General features: G+C 36.0%; 1 protein-coding gene across 6 annotated transcripts in view; it reads right to left on the bottom strand.

The window, feature by feature from the left end:
• kcnq2a (potassium voltage-gated channel, KQT-like subfamily, member 2a) overlaps positions 1 to 14,453 on the bottom strand; it is a 28,440-nt gene that overhangs the window by 1,983 nt on the left and 12,004 nt on the right. The window contains exons 5-17 of one of the 6 annotated variants that reach the window (XM_077224006.1): positions 13,853 to 13,981; positions 13,392 to 13,502; positions 13,204 to 13,299; positions 12,786 to 12,880; positions 12,497 to 12,559; positions 12,017 to 12,046; positions 11,347 to 11,400; positions 7,447 to 7,628; positions 6,365 to 6,412; positions 3,401 to 3,500; positions 3,019 to 3,150; positions 2,434 to 2,484; positions 49 to 166 (exon numbers count right to left, since the gene is read on the bottom strand). In XM_077224006.1, coding sequence (XP_077080121.1) covers positions 49 to 166; positions 2,434 to 2,484; positions 3,019 to 3,150; positions 3,401 to 3,500; positions 6,365 to 6,412; positions 7,447 to 7,628; positions 11,347 to 11,400; positions 12,017 to 12,046; positions 12,497 to 12,559; positions 12,786 to 12,880; positions 13,204 to 13,299; positions 13,392 to 13,502; positions 13,853 to 13,981 — 1,209 coding nt within the window. The remainder of the gene's footprint in view (positions 1 to 48; positions 167 to 2,433; positions 2,485 to 3,018; positions 3,151 to 3,400; positions 3,501 to 6,364; positions 6,413 to 7,446; positions 7,629 to 11,346; positions 11,401 to 12,016; positions 12,047 to 12,496; positions 12,560 to 12,785; positions 12,881 to 13,203; positions 13,300 to 13,391; positions 13,503 to 13,852; positions 13,982 to 14,453) is intronic. The other 5 variants (XM_077224007.1, XM_077224008.1, XM_077224010.1 and 2 more) reach the window with 5 other exon arrangements.

Genomic DNA, 14,453 nt, shown 5'->3' with positions numbered 1-14,453 from the left:
ATGGGGCTATACAGCCACATCAAATGAATTTGACAAAATGTGGTTCACCTGTTTCTCCATCTTGTTCAGACGTCCCATCATGCTCTGGTCCTCAGCCATCTCTGTTTCACTTTTGGGTTTGTCCTTTTCTCCTGTCCCGCCTCCTTTTCCCACAATCTGATCCACTCTAGTGATCCAATAGACCATCACTTCGACACATAGTCAATACGCCCTCATTCACACTGAGATTCAGTGGTTAACTGTGCACTGTACCTTGTCAAGTTAACAGAAATTAGCTTTATGGAGGAGAACTTGACCATGCGAATGCAAACATAGGACAGCAGGGTTTAAATCATAGGGAAGAAAATGAATTGAAGCTTGATTTGCTGAAAGTGAATATATGTGATATTGCATGCTGCATGCCATACTGCAAAGTTGTTAATCAGCATGCATTCATCAGGGTCTTCAAAAAGATGAATCTTTCAAACAAAGATGTGCATTGCACTGAGATGAACGCTCACATTACTGCAGTGAAAACACATCTGAGTGTCTTTCTATGAAAAAAGTTATTGACAGCAGTGTTGGGGAGTAACTAACTATAAATAAAGAAACGGCTAATTTAACTACATATTTCAGAGTGGAAAATCTGATTCATTCATTCTAGTAAATCAGAATTTAGTGAACCAGTTTGTCCTAAAAGGCTCTATCTATCAAGTGTGATTCTTTCTTTTAAAACATTCTAGTGAATTTGTTTTTCCTTAAACAGTCCTCCATGTCTTATCTAGTATTGGTTAAAATCAGTATTGCTATAGTTAACAAAAACTGAAATAAAAATAAATTCTAACTATTTAGAAATGTATATGTATATATATATATATATATATATATATATATATATATAACAATAAAAACACAAGCTAACTTTTCTAAAAATTAAACCTCAACATATAAAAGTAAAAGCTAATTCAAAATACTAATAAAAACTACAATAGCATATAAAAAATATTAAAATAACTTATTCAGGATCATTCATTCTAGTAAATTGGTTCATGTAAAGGACTAATAATACTTGCTTCAATTTGAGTCCCTGCGATATTTAGTGTACTTCTTTATAATGGCATAATTTATTAAATGCTGCTGTTAATTATTGTTTTTAATTCAGTTAGATTAAGGGTGCATTTTGTTAATATATCTGTTCAACTTTGGTACTTTCACCTTAATTTAGATTATTGATTTACTCAAAAACCCAGTAAAATATATCTCAGATTAAATGATAAATAATATCATCAGATAGTTGTATTTAGAAAGAGTTTTGCCCCCTTAAAGCCCCGATATACTTCAAGTGAAATCGTTTTGAGAGTTCAAAACAGCGTGCCAAAGTGAACTTCGCTACGGCTGGTAAACACCTTTGTACTACCATTGGTGCGTGGCGATTATGTGATAGGTAAGAGTGCGTGGAGACTCCGTCTGCTTTCTTCTCCAGTTCATTTCTCCTGTTCAATACGTGCAGGTTTGTAATTCTGATGAAACGAGACATTGACACTGTTTTTCATGTTTAATAAGGTAAAGCTGCTTGATTTTAAGCAATCTATTGTATAAAGTGCTATATAGGCTAAATAAACGTGACGTGATTTTACTAGAGTGCCGAATTGCAAAGCTCGTGCAAACAGATCCACGCTGCTTTTCTTAAGCTTTATTAAAAAAAATGCTTTCTGCTTTCTTAATTTTGTTGTGTGTTTATTTTGTTATTGAGAGGAAAGTGCGCAGCACACATTTACATATTCATCTAAACGCCGTCTTAGCAGTATGGGCGACTTCGGATGTTCGCTTACAGTATATCGGTGCTCGCGCATTTAGAACTTCATTTTACCCCTAAACAAAGAATGTAAAAGAACTTCGCCATGAGTTTAACAGGGCCTTTAAAATATCTTTCCCAACACTGATTGGCAAACATACAAATGGCAATGAATTTGTATAATAAAAAATGTGGGGAAATAAATGAAAATTAATTCACAATGTCACCTGGTTCCATGCCTTATGATGCTTTGTGTTTTAAACACTGTACATTTTAGTTATTCTCTCTTTTTTTGAACCCTGGAACATCATGCACAATTGCATCAGTCCCCCGGTAAGCAGGCTGCATGGTCACACCATATTGAGTAATATTGCACAGCATAAAGACAATTTTTTTATATATATAATTTTATAAATCAACTTTTGATAAATTCTAAAGCTAAATTCTGAAGCACTCAAGTAATTATGGATACTTACACCCATCCAAAATGCAATTCTTTCTCAATGTGAATGTAGAATATCCAGTTAACAATGCTACCAGTTATTGACAAGTTTCTCCTCATGTTTCTCTTTGACATTATACATTTATAGTTTTATACTATGCTGTCCAATAATAAACCCATTCAGCCTGGGAAGGCCATTGGTGAATTGATTACGTACTTCTTGTGACGAGGGGTCGAGGGGGGAGGGGGACCCACAATCAAATCTATCCTGGCAAAGCACACAGAGAGAACATGGATACCAAGCATCATCAAGCAACACATGGGAACCATTCCATATACCCCAGCGAGGACCGTCGACAAATAAGAAAGAATATATTCCATACATGTCTGTTCTCACCAACTTCTAGGAACAGTGTTTCATGTTTACATGTATGATAGAAATGGTTTTTGCTGTTGGAATATATTGGTATATGTGTGGATGCTGTTTCACAACATATATGAGGCTTATTTGAGAGAAAAGGAGGGAATCTGAATTCAAATCATTTTGGATGTGACACAGAAAACAACCACTGTGAATGTGATTTTGAACAAGCAGTGTTAAAGTATCTTTCCGCGATTTTTTTAATCTTTCTTCAGTACCAAACAGTGACCACCAGAGGTTGCAGCCAACAATCCAGCTACAGCTCTTGACTAATACTGAGTGACTACTGAAACAGGTGGATCGTGTCCTTGTTAGAGGGTCACCGTAATGGTGAAAACTTTGTGATGTGGTTCTTTTGTTCTTTACGAACTAAAGTCTTGCCTGGACTGAAGGTTTTTGATGCGTGACAGCATGTCCAGATGGCCGGCTGAATACTGCTCAATCACATCCATCACGTCATAGGGCCTGAGGCTCTCTTTAAATCTCCTCTTAGACACCAGGAACCGCATAATACTGGGGAAGACAGAAAAGTTACTGTAACAGAGCAAGAACTACAGAATTTAATAAACATTTGATGTGTATTGAAACAGTTAAATGACTCTTTTCAGTTTTTAAAATAATTATAAATAATTTATCCATTTAAAAAGTATTTAATTATTTGTAAAAATCACATAATAGTTTATTTTGTTTTTAAAATGAATTGTTGTGAAACCAAAAATGTACACACCTAATTTGTTTCAGTCGGGTGAGAAATGTGTCTTACCAGATTGCTCTGATGGTGACCTTGAGTCCCGGAGACAGATCCGGCACAAATTCGCAGTTGAAACCCCTGTCGTCCCCAATCTCCTCTGGAAGGCTCGCCTCTACAACACACAAATGCACAGGCTGCTCCCAATGTAAAGAGTCCTAATGTTAACTATGAACAGCCATTTGACAAGATGAAAGATTACAGAAATCATCTGCCATGGCAGACATGCTCGATAAACTGCTAAGGTGCTTCATATTATACAACAGTTAGTTCCAGTCCTTGAATTTAATTGGCCAAGTGGCGTTCCAAGAGTGATATTTAGTCAAACAGCACTTGAACTTTTCACTGTTAGAATCACTGTGCTTGTCTGCATCCCTGGCGTTCCAAACCAGAGTATGTGAGAGGTGTGGAGTGAAAGCAGTGTTGTGTGGTTTTTTATATATGTTACTCCTTTTTTTAAAGAACTGTTGTATAAAATCAATATCACGCATGCAAATGATGTTGTTCTGAATTTTAGCATGACTATTTCAGCCGTAGGAATGAGGCTGCAGGTATGCTATGCACAGCTATGCTGAAATTCAGTACATTTGCTCATGATATATTGATAGATTAAAACCCATCATAGATTATCATACAGGTTTGGAACAACATGAGGGTGAGTAAATTTTTATTTTTTTTATTTTTTTAACTATTCCTTATGCATGTCTTTTAGTAAGGCACAATTAAATCACAAATTAGACACACTTTGGAAAAAAGTAAATTCTACTATATATGACAAGTGAGTTTTTAAAATCGTAATTAATTTATTCCACTCTTCAGAAGTCAAATTTCTGAAACTGATAGCCCTCCGAATCTCAGGATCACTTTGTCAGCATTAGTCTTTTTTTGTAAGAAGCTTCAGACATGCTTTTATGTTTCAATGTGCATTTTGAGCTGAAACTATTTTTTTTTTCTCATGCATGAAGCACTTACCAGAACCTGCTAGTCTGAGCATTTAGTGCGATAGCACATGTGAGAGAAACTTTTGTGCACCCTACAAAATATAACAATCGGGCAAATTTCAACCCCCTATGAAAAACAGTTTACCATGTGAAGCTAGGACAAAAAAGCTTAAATATTAGTACTACACGTGTCATCCTCATGCCATATGAATAAGGATGTGACAGCCGAAAAAGCGCATCCTATTCAAATGACATAACCAACTAGTCGAAACTGCACAGGACTGATTTCTGGAAACAAACTCTTTTCCTTAATAAGCTGAGACATTTCTTCATGCAGGTTAGTGCAAAGTACTTGATGGAAAGTGTAAGTTGCAAAGTGTTTCCTTAACACCTTCATGAAACACATTCTGTCATGGGATGAGAAACAGATCCAGGCTGAGACAAATAGTACCGTTAGCTTTGATCTGCTATTGCACTTCACTGTCACATGGGTGACAGATGAGGCTAATACAGATGCTGTGAAAACTATCCAAGCATCAGAGAAGAAATTCATATTTTGTGTGATGCTTCAAGTGAGTTGAAGCTTTCAGCCAAGCGTTCATGACAGAGAGTGTTGGATGATAGGCAGATCTGTGAAGCTTTGATAATTAAGGAGCCATTTTTAAAACATGCATAGTGTTTCTTTAGCAGACTGGTGTTGAGATTTTTTTGGACTAGTGCTAAAGAGATGCAGCCCCAGACAACATAATTTGTCTTACTGATTAAGCCCTCAATCGCTGCCAAAATGTGAAGAGAAAAAAGAGATCAAATGTGAAAGATAGAGAGAGAAAGAAAATGAAATGAGAGAGAGATGGTCAAAGATGACAATGGCTTTCATCATGCAACTGTATAACATGGTGTTGCTTATATTAGGCTTATGCTTCATTATGATTGGGGAAGATTTGCTTTCAAATCATAAGGCACTTTCCATGAAACCGGTACTGACTGATGTCTCATGACTTTTCTTAAACCACAAATTTCACACTTTTGTTGTGAGGACTATTAGATATGTTAGAGGAACTATTATGTAACATAAAATTAACATAGCATAAAAAGTAGATTGTTTTAAATACATAAACTGTCTGTATGCCTCCCTTCAAATAGTGATTTTGACCGGTAAACGTTACAATTAAATGATCTAACAAATTTCATAATTTTGAAAAAATCTGTTATATTCAATGCACTGTAGCAAAGAACAATTTTTAATTATTATTTTAAATGATTATTAATTTTAAATAATTATTGCAATAAATATTTCTCTCTTTTCCCACAATAAAAAGTAAAATTTCCTTTTACGTTATCGAAGAAATAATATTATATAAACCATCTCTACATCAAAGTGAGAAGAATTATTTATGAATATTATTATGAAAACGAATATTATTTACGTTTTTCTCAATTTTAGACTTCACGCTCAACCATTAAACCCAAGTTAATGATGAAGAAAATACTTAAAATCTTTTTTCTTTAATTCAATGGAAAATATATAAATATAAGATAAATTTGCAACTCTGTTATTTGACCAGTTGCTCATTCTAGCATATTTATCACTATTTATTTATTTTTATTTCTACTAGTCATTTTTAGTAAATAACAAAAGCACACATCAGATTTTTTAATAACAGGGTTACAAAACTGGCAAACATTACAAATATTGAACAGAACAAGAATATTTAGTTTGACCTATTTTGTACCCTATTCAAGGAAAGTCAAATGGTACGATACTGGAAGTGACACCTGTTTCTAATATTATGTATGCTGTAGTGACACTGCTGCATAATTTATTTATTTGAATTTGAAGGTCTGTGATGCTGTTGTTTGTGATTTATTAAACGTAATATCTTGTCATTTCTGCCATCTCTAACCTTTTCGAGAGAGTGATCGCTGCATCACGCTTACAGATTCTGATTAGGCTATATAAATATATATTCTACTTTTGAGAGAAACTCCTCTGTCATTTCTTTGCTTTTTGGATCATATTTCTGGATCATGGCCTAACCTGGAGAACTCTTCATGGCGAAGTCCTCGTCTTGCAACTCAATCAGCACTTTATTTTTTTCCAGTAGAGAGAAATGAGAGAGAAACTGATGAGTGTGCAAGAAGTGAAATACATAAAATGGATCAATTTATATATACTTTGAAGTTGAGCACTGCAGAGTTATGCCAAGAGCATAAAACAGATGATGAGAGAAACACAGAAGGGCGAATTCACTAATCAACTGTGCCACTTTAGATAACGGTATTTCAATGCAAAAAACTACTTCTCATTCACTAACCACCCATAATCCAGTTTAATTGTCATTCTTCCTAGGGCAAACATGCTTCTTTGTAAACCAGAAATTGCTGCAGTGAAAATTTCATTTAGCATAAAATCTGATTTGCATAGTTCCTGTAGTGAATCGGATACTAAACAACACTATCAGCAGACGTTATTCATTCTTAGTGAATTACCCCCAAAGCATTTTCACCATAGATGAAACATGTTGTGGGGATCAAGCATTGTAAGAGCATATAAACCTTCTTCAATGTATTTGTAAAAGGGAAGATGCAAATCATAGTTACTGCAACTGAAAAGCCACAAATCAACAAACATCTTCAGACCAGAACACAATGTTCCTCTGAAATCCTCTGTGGACTCAAACTATATGTTTTGAAACATTAAGTCACTTTCATGTGTTTCAGCAATAGGACTGAACTTATGAACCTTACGAAATACATCAGTCTTTCTGGCGGGCTGTTTCTTTAAATAGAAAAACGCACCTGCTGTGTTAAAAATTCTAATGAATGGAGTGTCAATGACATCATATTTTCTGCTATGACACATCATGCAATCCGGAGTGGCATCTGTTTCTGTGCCAGATCATTTAAAACTATCCTCGCTAGCTGCTGAAGTCCCACTCTGATGCTTAAACTTCAGCATCAAAGGAAGAAAAAGCAAGATATGCAAAGTGAGTATTGTAAGTGAGTGAGGGCATACAGTATACTGGTGAATGCAACAATTTGGAAGCAGTATATATCTTGCAGTGTATAACAGTGGAAATCACAATAGTCCTATGTGTGCACATAATAACATTCTCTGACCTTCAGAGTTCTGCCGAGAAGCTCCATCTTTCATTCTGAAAGCGTGTTTTGCAGTGAAGCTCAAGCTCTTGGTCACTTTGCTTTGATTCTCTTTGACTCCGTCCTCTGTCTTGAGGGTCTTGGTTTCCTTTCCCCCGGTGCTCTTAGAGGGACTGCCTTTCTCTTTTAAGCTGGGTTTACGACTGCACAGCGGACACAATGAAGCACAGAAGACAAACAAAAAAGCAAAGGAAACAGACAATTCATCCTGAGCCCACACTTACAGGTGTCTGTTTTAGTGTGGGACAGAAATAAATAATTCCTGAAACCATCCAGTGCTGGACTTATAACTTATATCAATGACCATACACTGCAAAAAAGTAAATTTCTTTTTTCTCTATTTTTGTATTTTCCAGGATATATTTTCTAAAATGTTTAACTCTCATTGACATTTTTGTTTTAAAGGTATTGTAGGTAGAAATCCCCAAAAACACTTTTTTCCAAATTTGTTTAAACTTTCTTTATATATCAATGTATAATTAAAATGTAAGTGCTCTGGAAAAGAGATTAAAAAATCGAGTTTCTGTAGTTCTCTCAGGACTGTAATAAACGCAGCTCATTATTCCATTCGGGACGAAAGAAATGATTGGCTGGGGCGACTGTCACTCTTCCTCGCTACCTTGGATACCACCTCTGCTGATACAGGAGTAGCCCAAATGCGCGCTACCGTTTAAAGAGGCAAGGAAGCTAGTAATAACAACTAGAAAAAGTTCGTCGAGACAAACTTTAAGTTGGCTTGTGAAAGTTTGGACCAGAAAGTTTAAAGAAGTTTAAAGTAGTTCGAAGTTTACATTAGTTTAATATGTAAATTAGTTTAAAGTGTAAATTAGTTTGAAGTTCAAAGTAGTTTGAAGTTTAAATTAGTTTAAAGTTTAAATAAGTTTAAAGTTAAAAGTAGTTAGAAGTTTAAATTAGTTTATAGTTTAAAGTAGTTTGAATTTTAAAGTAGTTTGAAGTTTATATTAGTTGCTAGGGTGTTCTGGGTGGTTGCTAAGGTGTTGCTATGGTGTTTTAATGTATTTTGGGTGGTTGTTAGGGTGTTCTAGGTGGTTGCTAGGCAGTTGCTAGGGTGTTCTATGGTATTTTGGGTGGTTGCTAGGGTGTTGATAGGGTGTTCTAGGGTATTTTGGGTGGTCGCTATGGTGTTGCTAGAGTGATTTAAGGTATTTTGGGTGGTTGCTAGGGTGTTCTAGGTGGTTGCTAGGCAGTTGCTAGGGTGTTCTGGGGGTCGCTAGGCAGTTGCTAGGGTGTTCTAGGGTATTTTGGGTGGTTGCTATGGTGTTTTAAGGTATTTTGGGTGGCTGTTAGGGTGTTCTGGGTGGTTGCTAGGCAGTTGCTAGGGTGTTCTATTGTATTTTGGGTGGTTGCTATGGTGTTGCTAGGGTGTTCTATGGTATTTTGGGTGGTTGCTAGGGTGTGCTGGATGGTTGCTATGGTGTTGCTAGGGTGTTCTAGGCTATTTTCGGTGGTTGCTATGGTGTTGCTAGGGTGTTTTAAGGTATTCTGGGTGGTTGCTAGGCAGTTGCTAGGGTGTTCTAGGTGGTTGCTAGGCTATTTAGGGTGGTTGCTATGGTGTTGCTAGGGTGTTTTAAGGTATTTTGGGTGGTTGCTAGGGTGTTCTGGGTGGTTGCTATGGTTATACTAGGGTATTCTATGGTATTTTGGGTGGTTGCTAGGCTGTTCTGGGTGGTTGCTATGGTGTTGCTAGGGTGTTCCATGGTATTTTGGGTGGCTGCTATGGTGTTTTAGGGTGTTGTAATGTATTTTGGGTGGTTGCTAAGGTTGTTCTGGGTGGTTGCTAGGGTGTTCTGGGCAGTTGCTAAGTTATAGATACCTTTAAGAACAAACCTCTTAAATAACTTTTCTTAAAGACCGCCTGTGGTAAAAATCACGGTTGTTTATATGTCAATGTGATGTTTTTAACATGCTTTAATACAAACCATTTGCAAATTCTCCAGTCAACACCATTGCTGATTATTTTCTCCTTAAAACTGCAGTTAACCAAAGACAGTCTCAAAAACGTAGTTTGAAACCGCCCTGTTTCCGACCATCACAAACATGTAACTAATCCCGTCAACGTGCGGGGCTTTTCTCCACGGACTCTCAATGACGTTCAAAGTGTTTCTAAGGATGCTGATTTTTAGCAGGCAGCTGTCTGATTCTGAGATGGCGAACGGAAACGTTGTTTGTGATACATTAGCAGCACATTATTAGCTGTTTGATAACGTAGTCAAGCCAAAGGCTTATCATATCAATTATCATTGTGTGTCTGAAGTTGTAGAGAGCGATACATTAACACATTACCATTCTGATTCATCTTGTAAATGATCCTGTATAATTCGCTCTTCCTCTTCCGAATCAGTCTCTGGTACAAACATATATGGCTGAATTAAACCATTATTTCCGATTGACATTGTGTGGCATTTACTAGTTGACTGAGTGGATCAGGTAGTCCGAGCTGGTGTGATTGGGTGGAGGCAGGAACTAATTTACATATTCATGGTTCCGCGTATAGGCTACTAAATGAAGCAATGATGTGGTTATATTCAAGCAATTTTAAAGCATGAAGAAATTATTTTCACAGGGAAAAAAACTTTTGACTTTGATTATCAAAGATGAGTTTTAAGAGATACAATTATCGACTGCAGGGGGATTTAAAGATTTATGCATAAACATAATTCTAAACATTATACTATATATATATATATATATATATATATATATTAGTATAAATCTACATTGGCCAGCACAAATTTTTTTTTAATAAGTGTAAGAAAATTATTTTTTGCAGTGCAATAAAATATTCATTTTGTGATGGATTTAATCAAATATAAATGCTGAAGCAGCTAAAAAAACATGCTTATTGTATTTTACTTTTATAAAAAGACAGCTGATTACTGTTTATTGATATATAATTTTTCTTGTTTGCATATTTCAACTATTTCAATTCTTAATAGAACGACACAGTTGCATATTTACTGATATGCAAGCTCGCTAAAGAAATGTTCAGCTGAAGCAACAAAAAAAAACCTGAAATGTTTTAATTAATCAGATAAGTGCTTAAAAATTACAGTTATGTTAATTAATAAAATGACTGAAACATGTAAATATTAGATACTTAATTTAAGTATTAAATTAATTATAAAGTCACAACATTGTACATTAAAACACATTTTCCTTGGCAAACACAGAGTGTGTCATTTCTGCATTCTTCTATTTTAATAAAGATCAGACTTACATGGGTAAAGATATGGATAATGGTGCTTCTCAGTCATGCAATGCAATCCACAACTTCTGGATGCAGAAGACCCACATGATGCCACAGCAGATACTTTGAACAACAAAGCAATGAAACACATGCATGTTTTCGGGCATGCTGAAAAATATGCAACAGTTATATTATGCAACTTTAAAAACGCAGCCAAATCAATAAATAAAAAAATGAGAGACCCCATTCAATACTCAAGGCAGCTTGCAGAGGAGGGTGGTCTCGTGGGATGGAGGTAAAAAGGGATGGGAAGTGCTTCCAGGTGCTAAATGGGAAAGTTGTTTTCCAAGCAAAAATCTCTCACAAAGCTAAACAAATGTCTGCTTCTCTGGTTTGAACAAGACAACATTTTTAGATGCTGGAGAGCAGAACATTTCTCACCCCACCTGAGTTGACGGGAGATTAATATACTTCAACACCGATACGAATGTGCACCATGATGAACAGTATGCCTCAAAAATGTTGAGCTGATGATAGTACACACTGAAGGAATACATTTAGAAATCAGGGAAGGAGGGAGGGGGGGGGGGGGGGATCCAAATGCTGGAGAGAGATCTGGGCGTGCAGATGTTAGTATCTTTGTGCAACGGTACCTATTGCTTCTTGGGCAGCACCCACACAGGGTGTCTTTGTGTGAAATCGCACTACTGCAAATGTGGTTGGAGTGATTCATGAGAGAGAAAAGATTATACAAGCAGTGGTCAAAATTGGTTTAGGCCATGTTCAAGTGTGGGACCTAAAATGAGACGTATTTCCCCCTAAACCATCAAAACAGCCTACAGAGTTTGAGCTAGGTGTTCTTACACTGATTGAAATGAAGGAATATGTTTGATTGATGAGTCACACATTGTACTTGATATTACAGGATTACAAGAGCAGGTCGTTTACAGGGTAGATACAGTAATGAAAATCAATACAGTAGATACTTAAAGAATAAGTGTGTTTTCCTTAATGAGATGTTTCACCATTAATACAGTGTCCTTGAACTGTGCTGATTATGCTGTGTCCGTATGAAATTGACTAATTCATCTCCCTGTAAATACCACTTGAAAATACTGTAGTATAAAGTGCAACCAGGTTGTCTTTGAATAACATTTGTGATTTGAAATGACTTAAAACATAGCAATATGAGCTGTTTTCTCATTTGAAGGACGAAGATGGTGCACTCAAACTACCATTCTCAAGAATAGGGGAATAGGAGTTTTTTGATAGAGGCGATTTGGGAATAGTCAAGTATCTATGGGAAAATCCTTGACAACAAACCTTGGAGTGACTTCTGGCTGGGAGTCCTTCCTTTAAAAAGAGAGAAGAACATGATGTTGAAAGCAATTAAGACATGAGATTAATGCAGGCAATACTATGATCAAATATTTTAAACAAGAATAACAGTTATAAATAGGCCAAAAGTCTGTGAGCACTAGAGAAAATTCTTCCATTCGTTTTACAAGGTTTACAAATTATATTATCTTCAATAGCTTTATATACATCATATTGAGCTTCATTAGAAGCAAAAAAAATCTGTCCGTCTATACAAAGAGTCACATGATCAAACACATATTTACTTGAGAAGTGACCTAGAAATAGTGCCGAAAAATTCTTAAAACTTTTAATTTATTTCCAGGTTTTAAAAAATGTATGTGGTCAGACATTTGACTCCTCTGTATATTCCAGACATGATAATCATAATATTATTCACATAGATATTAAAATATAAAAAAATGCTCTATAGTAAAATGACCAGACCTGAAACAAGATTTTCCTTTCAAACTTCTTAAAATGTCCAGCTGATTCACAGGAGGGATGAGTCTTTAAGTAGAGGTAGAACAGAGAATAGACTTTTTAAATCCATATCAAACCGCAAAAAACTGCTAAAGATGTTTTTTTATTATTAAAACAAGTTGGAAAAATATCCAAAAAGCACAATTAAGAATTAATATACAGCAAACTGAAAAGCAGCGAACAGTACTACTAACAAACAAATAAAAATATCTTTAGTTACATTGGTCTACAGAAAGGCAAGATGACTGACTACCTGTACATTGGGACTGACACAGTCTGCTCATAAAAGTCCCATGTGGACACTAGGTCTGTCCGCGCAAGGTTTGTGGCATAAAATCTCCAAGAAGCCTGATGGGGGGCAAGGGAATTATTCAAATAAACTTCTAAGGTTGCAAATGACTTCAATAGTTACAGTATATACAATACATCACTGTACGCGGTAACCACCAACATTTCTAGCCATCTAAATCAAAAGCAGCATAGATCAACCAGATGAGACTGAAAATAGAAAGATGATCCTCAATTTATCAGTTTTAACAGCAAAGTTAACATAAACTAAATATGATATTAGTAGTCACACTGAAAGTTATTAGTAAGCACATTTACAGACATCAGGCAAGCCTGTAAATGTTGATTTCCTGGTAGAATTACAGTAGGGTTATGGGTCTGACCTGGATAAGACGTGCGGCAGGGTTACGACGCTTCTCAAAATGTTTCTGCCTGTGCTGCTCTTGAACCTTCAGAGCAAAACCTGAGCCCAGGATACCCTGCAAAAGAGAAAAGCGTGCAGAAAATCTGTGAGCAATACCTCAAACCAGGCACTGGAGAGGTTCAACATGTCATTTCAGTTTTAACTCACAGCAGGAAGAGCGAAAAAAGCTACACCGATCAGACTGAAGGTGGCAGCAATCAGACGCCCATTCCATGTAATAGGAAACTTGTCCCCGTAGCCGATAGTTGTAAGAGTTATCTAAAGAATAGAAATGATTTTTTTAATAAAAAGCAGCATTTTTCTATGAGTATATACTAAGAATACAACCTAGTAAGGCTAGGATGGTCATGCAGAGTTATAGGTTCAATCCCAGGTTGGGATCCTGTTGTGTCCTTGAGACCAGTTTATAGAGGAATATCTACAATTACTCACTCTGGAGTTAAATGATCTACCAAAGGAGCTGAAGAGGAGTTCTTTTATGGCATTAGTCCATTTGTGAAATGGATCTTTGCACTGAATCTTGTTTCAGTGTGTCTTATCATGTCTTTTTATCTGATTAGATTGAGTCAGCAGGCCACCGTGGGCTTGGATGAAGCTGTTGCACATACCAGTCCCCACCAGAGGGCGTCTGCGTAGGTCTCGAACATCTCTGCATTGTCATCCTTCTCCACTGAGTACACCAAGAAAGATGCCAGGATGAGACAAAGGAATCCAATATACCACGCCGTAATGAGTTCCTACATTTAGGGATTGAAAATGTAATGAAAATTAAGAACATGTGATACACTCCTAAACAAAAATAAAACGTGCTAACTGGATGCAATGCAATTAAAGATTATATATTGTATGCCTTTTAGTCCATGTACACATTTACATGGTCGGTGAGATTTTTTAAATGTTTCTGATAGAAGTCACTTGTGCTCAGCAACGCTGCATTTATTTGATCAAAAATACATTGAAAAATTAAATATTTAGTATATCATTTAAAATGTAATTTATTCCTGTGATGTTAAAGCTGAATTTTCAGCATCATTACTCCAGTCTTCAGTGTCACATGATTCTAGTGTCAGAAATCATTCTAATATGCTGATTTGATGCTCAAGAAAGATTTCTTATTATTAATGTTGAACATCGATGTTAAAAACAGTTGTGCTGCTTAATATTTTTGTGGAAAGCATTCTAAAAAAAAAAATCAGGATTCTTCTAAAA

This window comes from Siphateles boraxobius, unplaced genomic scaffold, assembly GCF_051911475.1.
Source record: "Siphateles boraxobius isolate OS27281-9 unplaced genomic scaffold, OSU_SipBor_1 9, whole genome shotgun sequence".
Classification (NCBI taxonomy): Eukaryota; Metazoa; Chordata; class Actinopteri; order Cypriniformes; family Leuciscidae; genus Siphateles; species Siphateles boraxobius.
The sequence above is the reverse complement of the archived record's forward strand: the minus strand, read 5'-3'. Positions and strand labels throughout refer to the sequence as shown.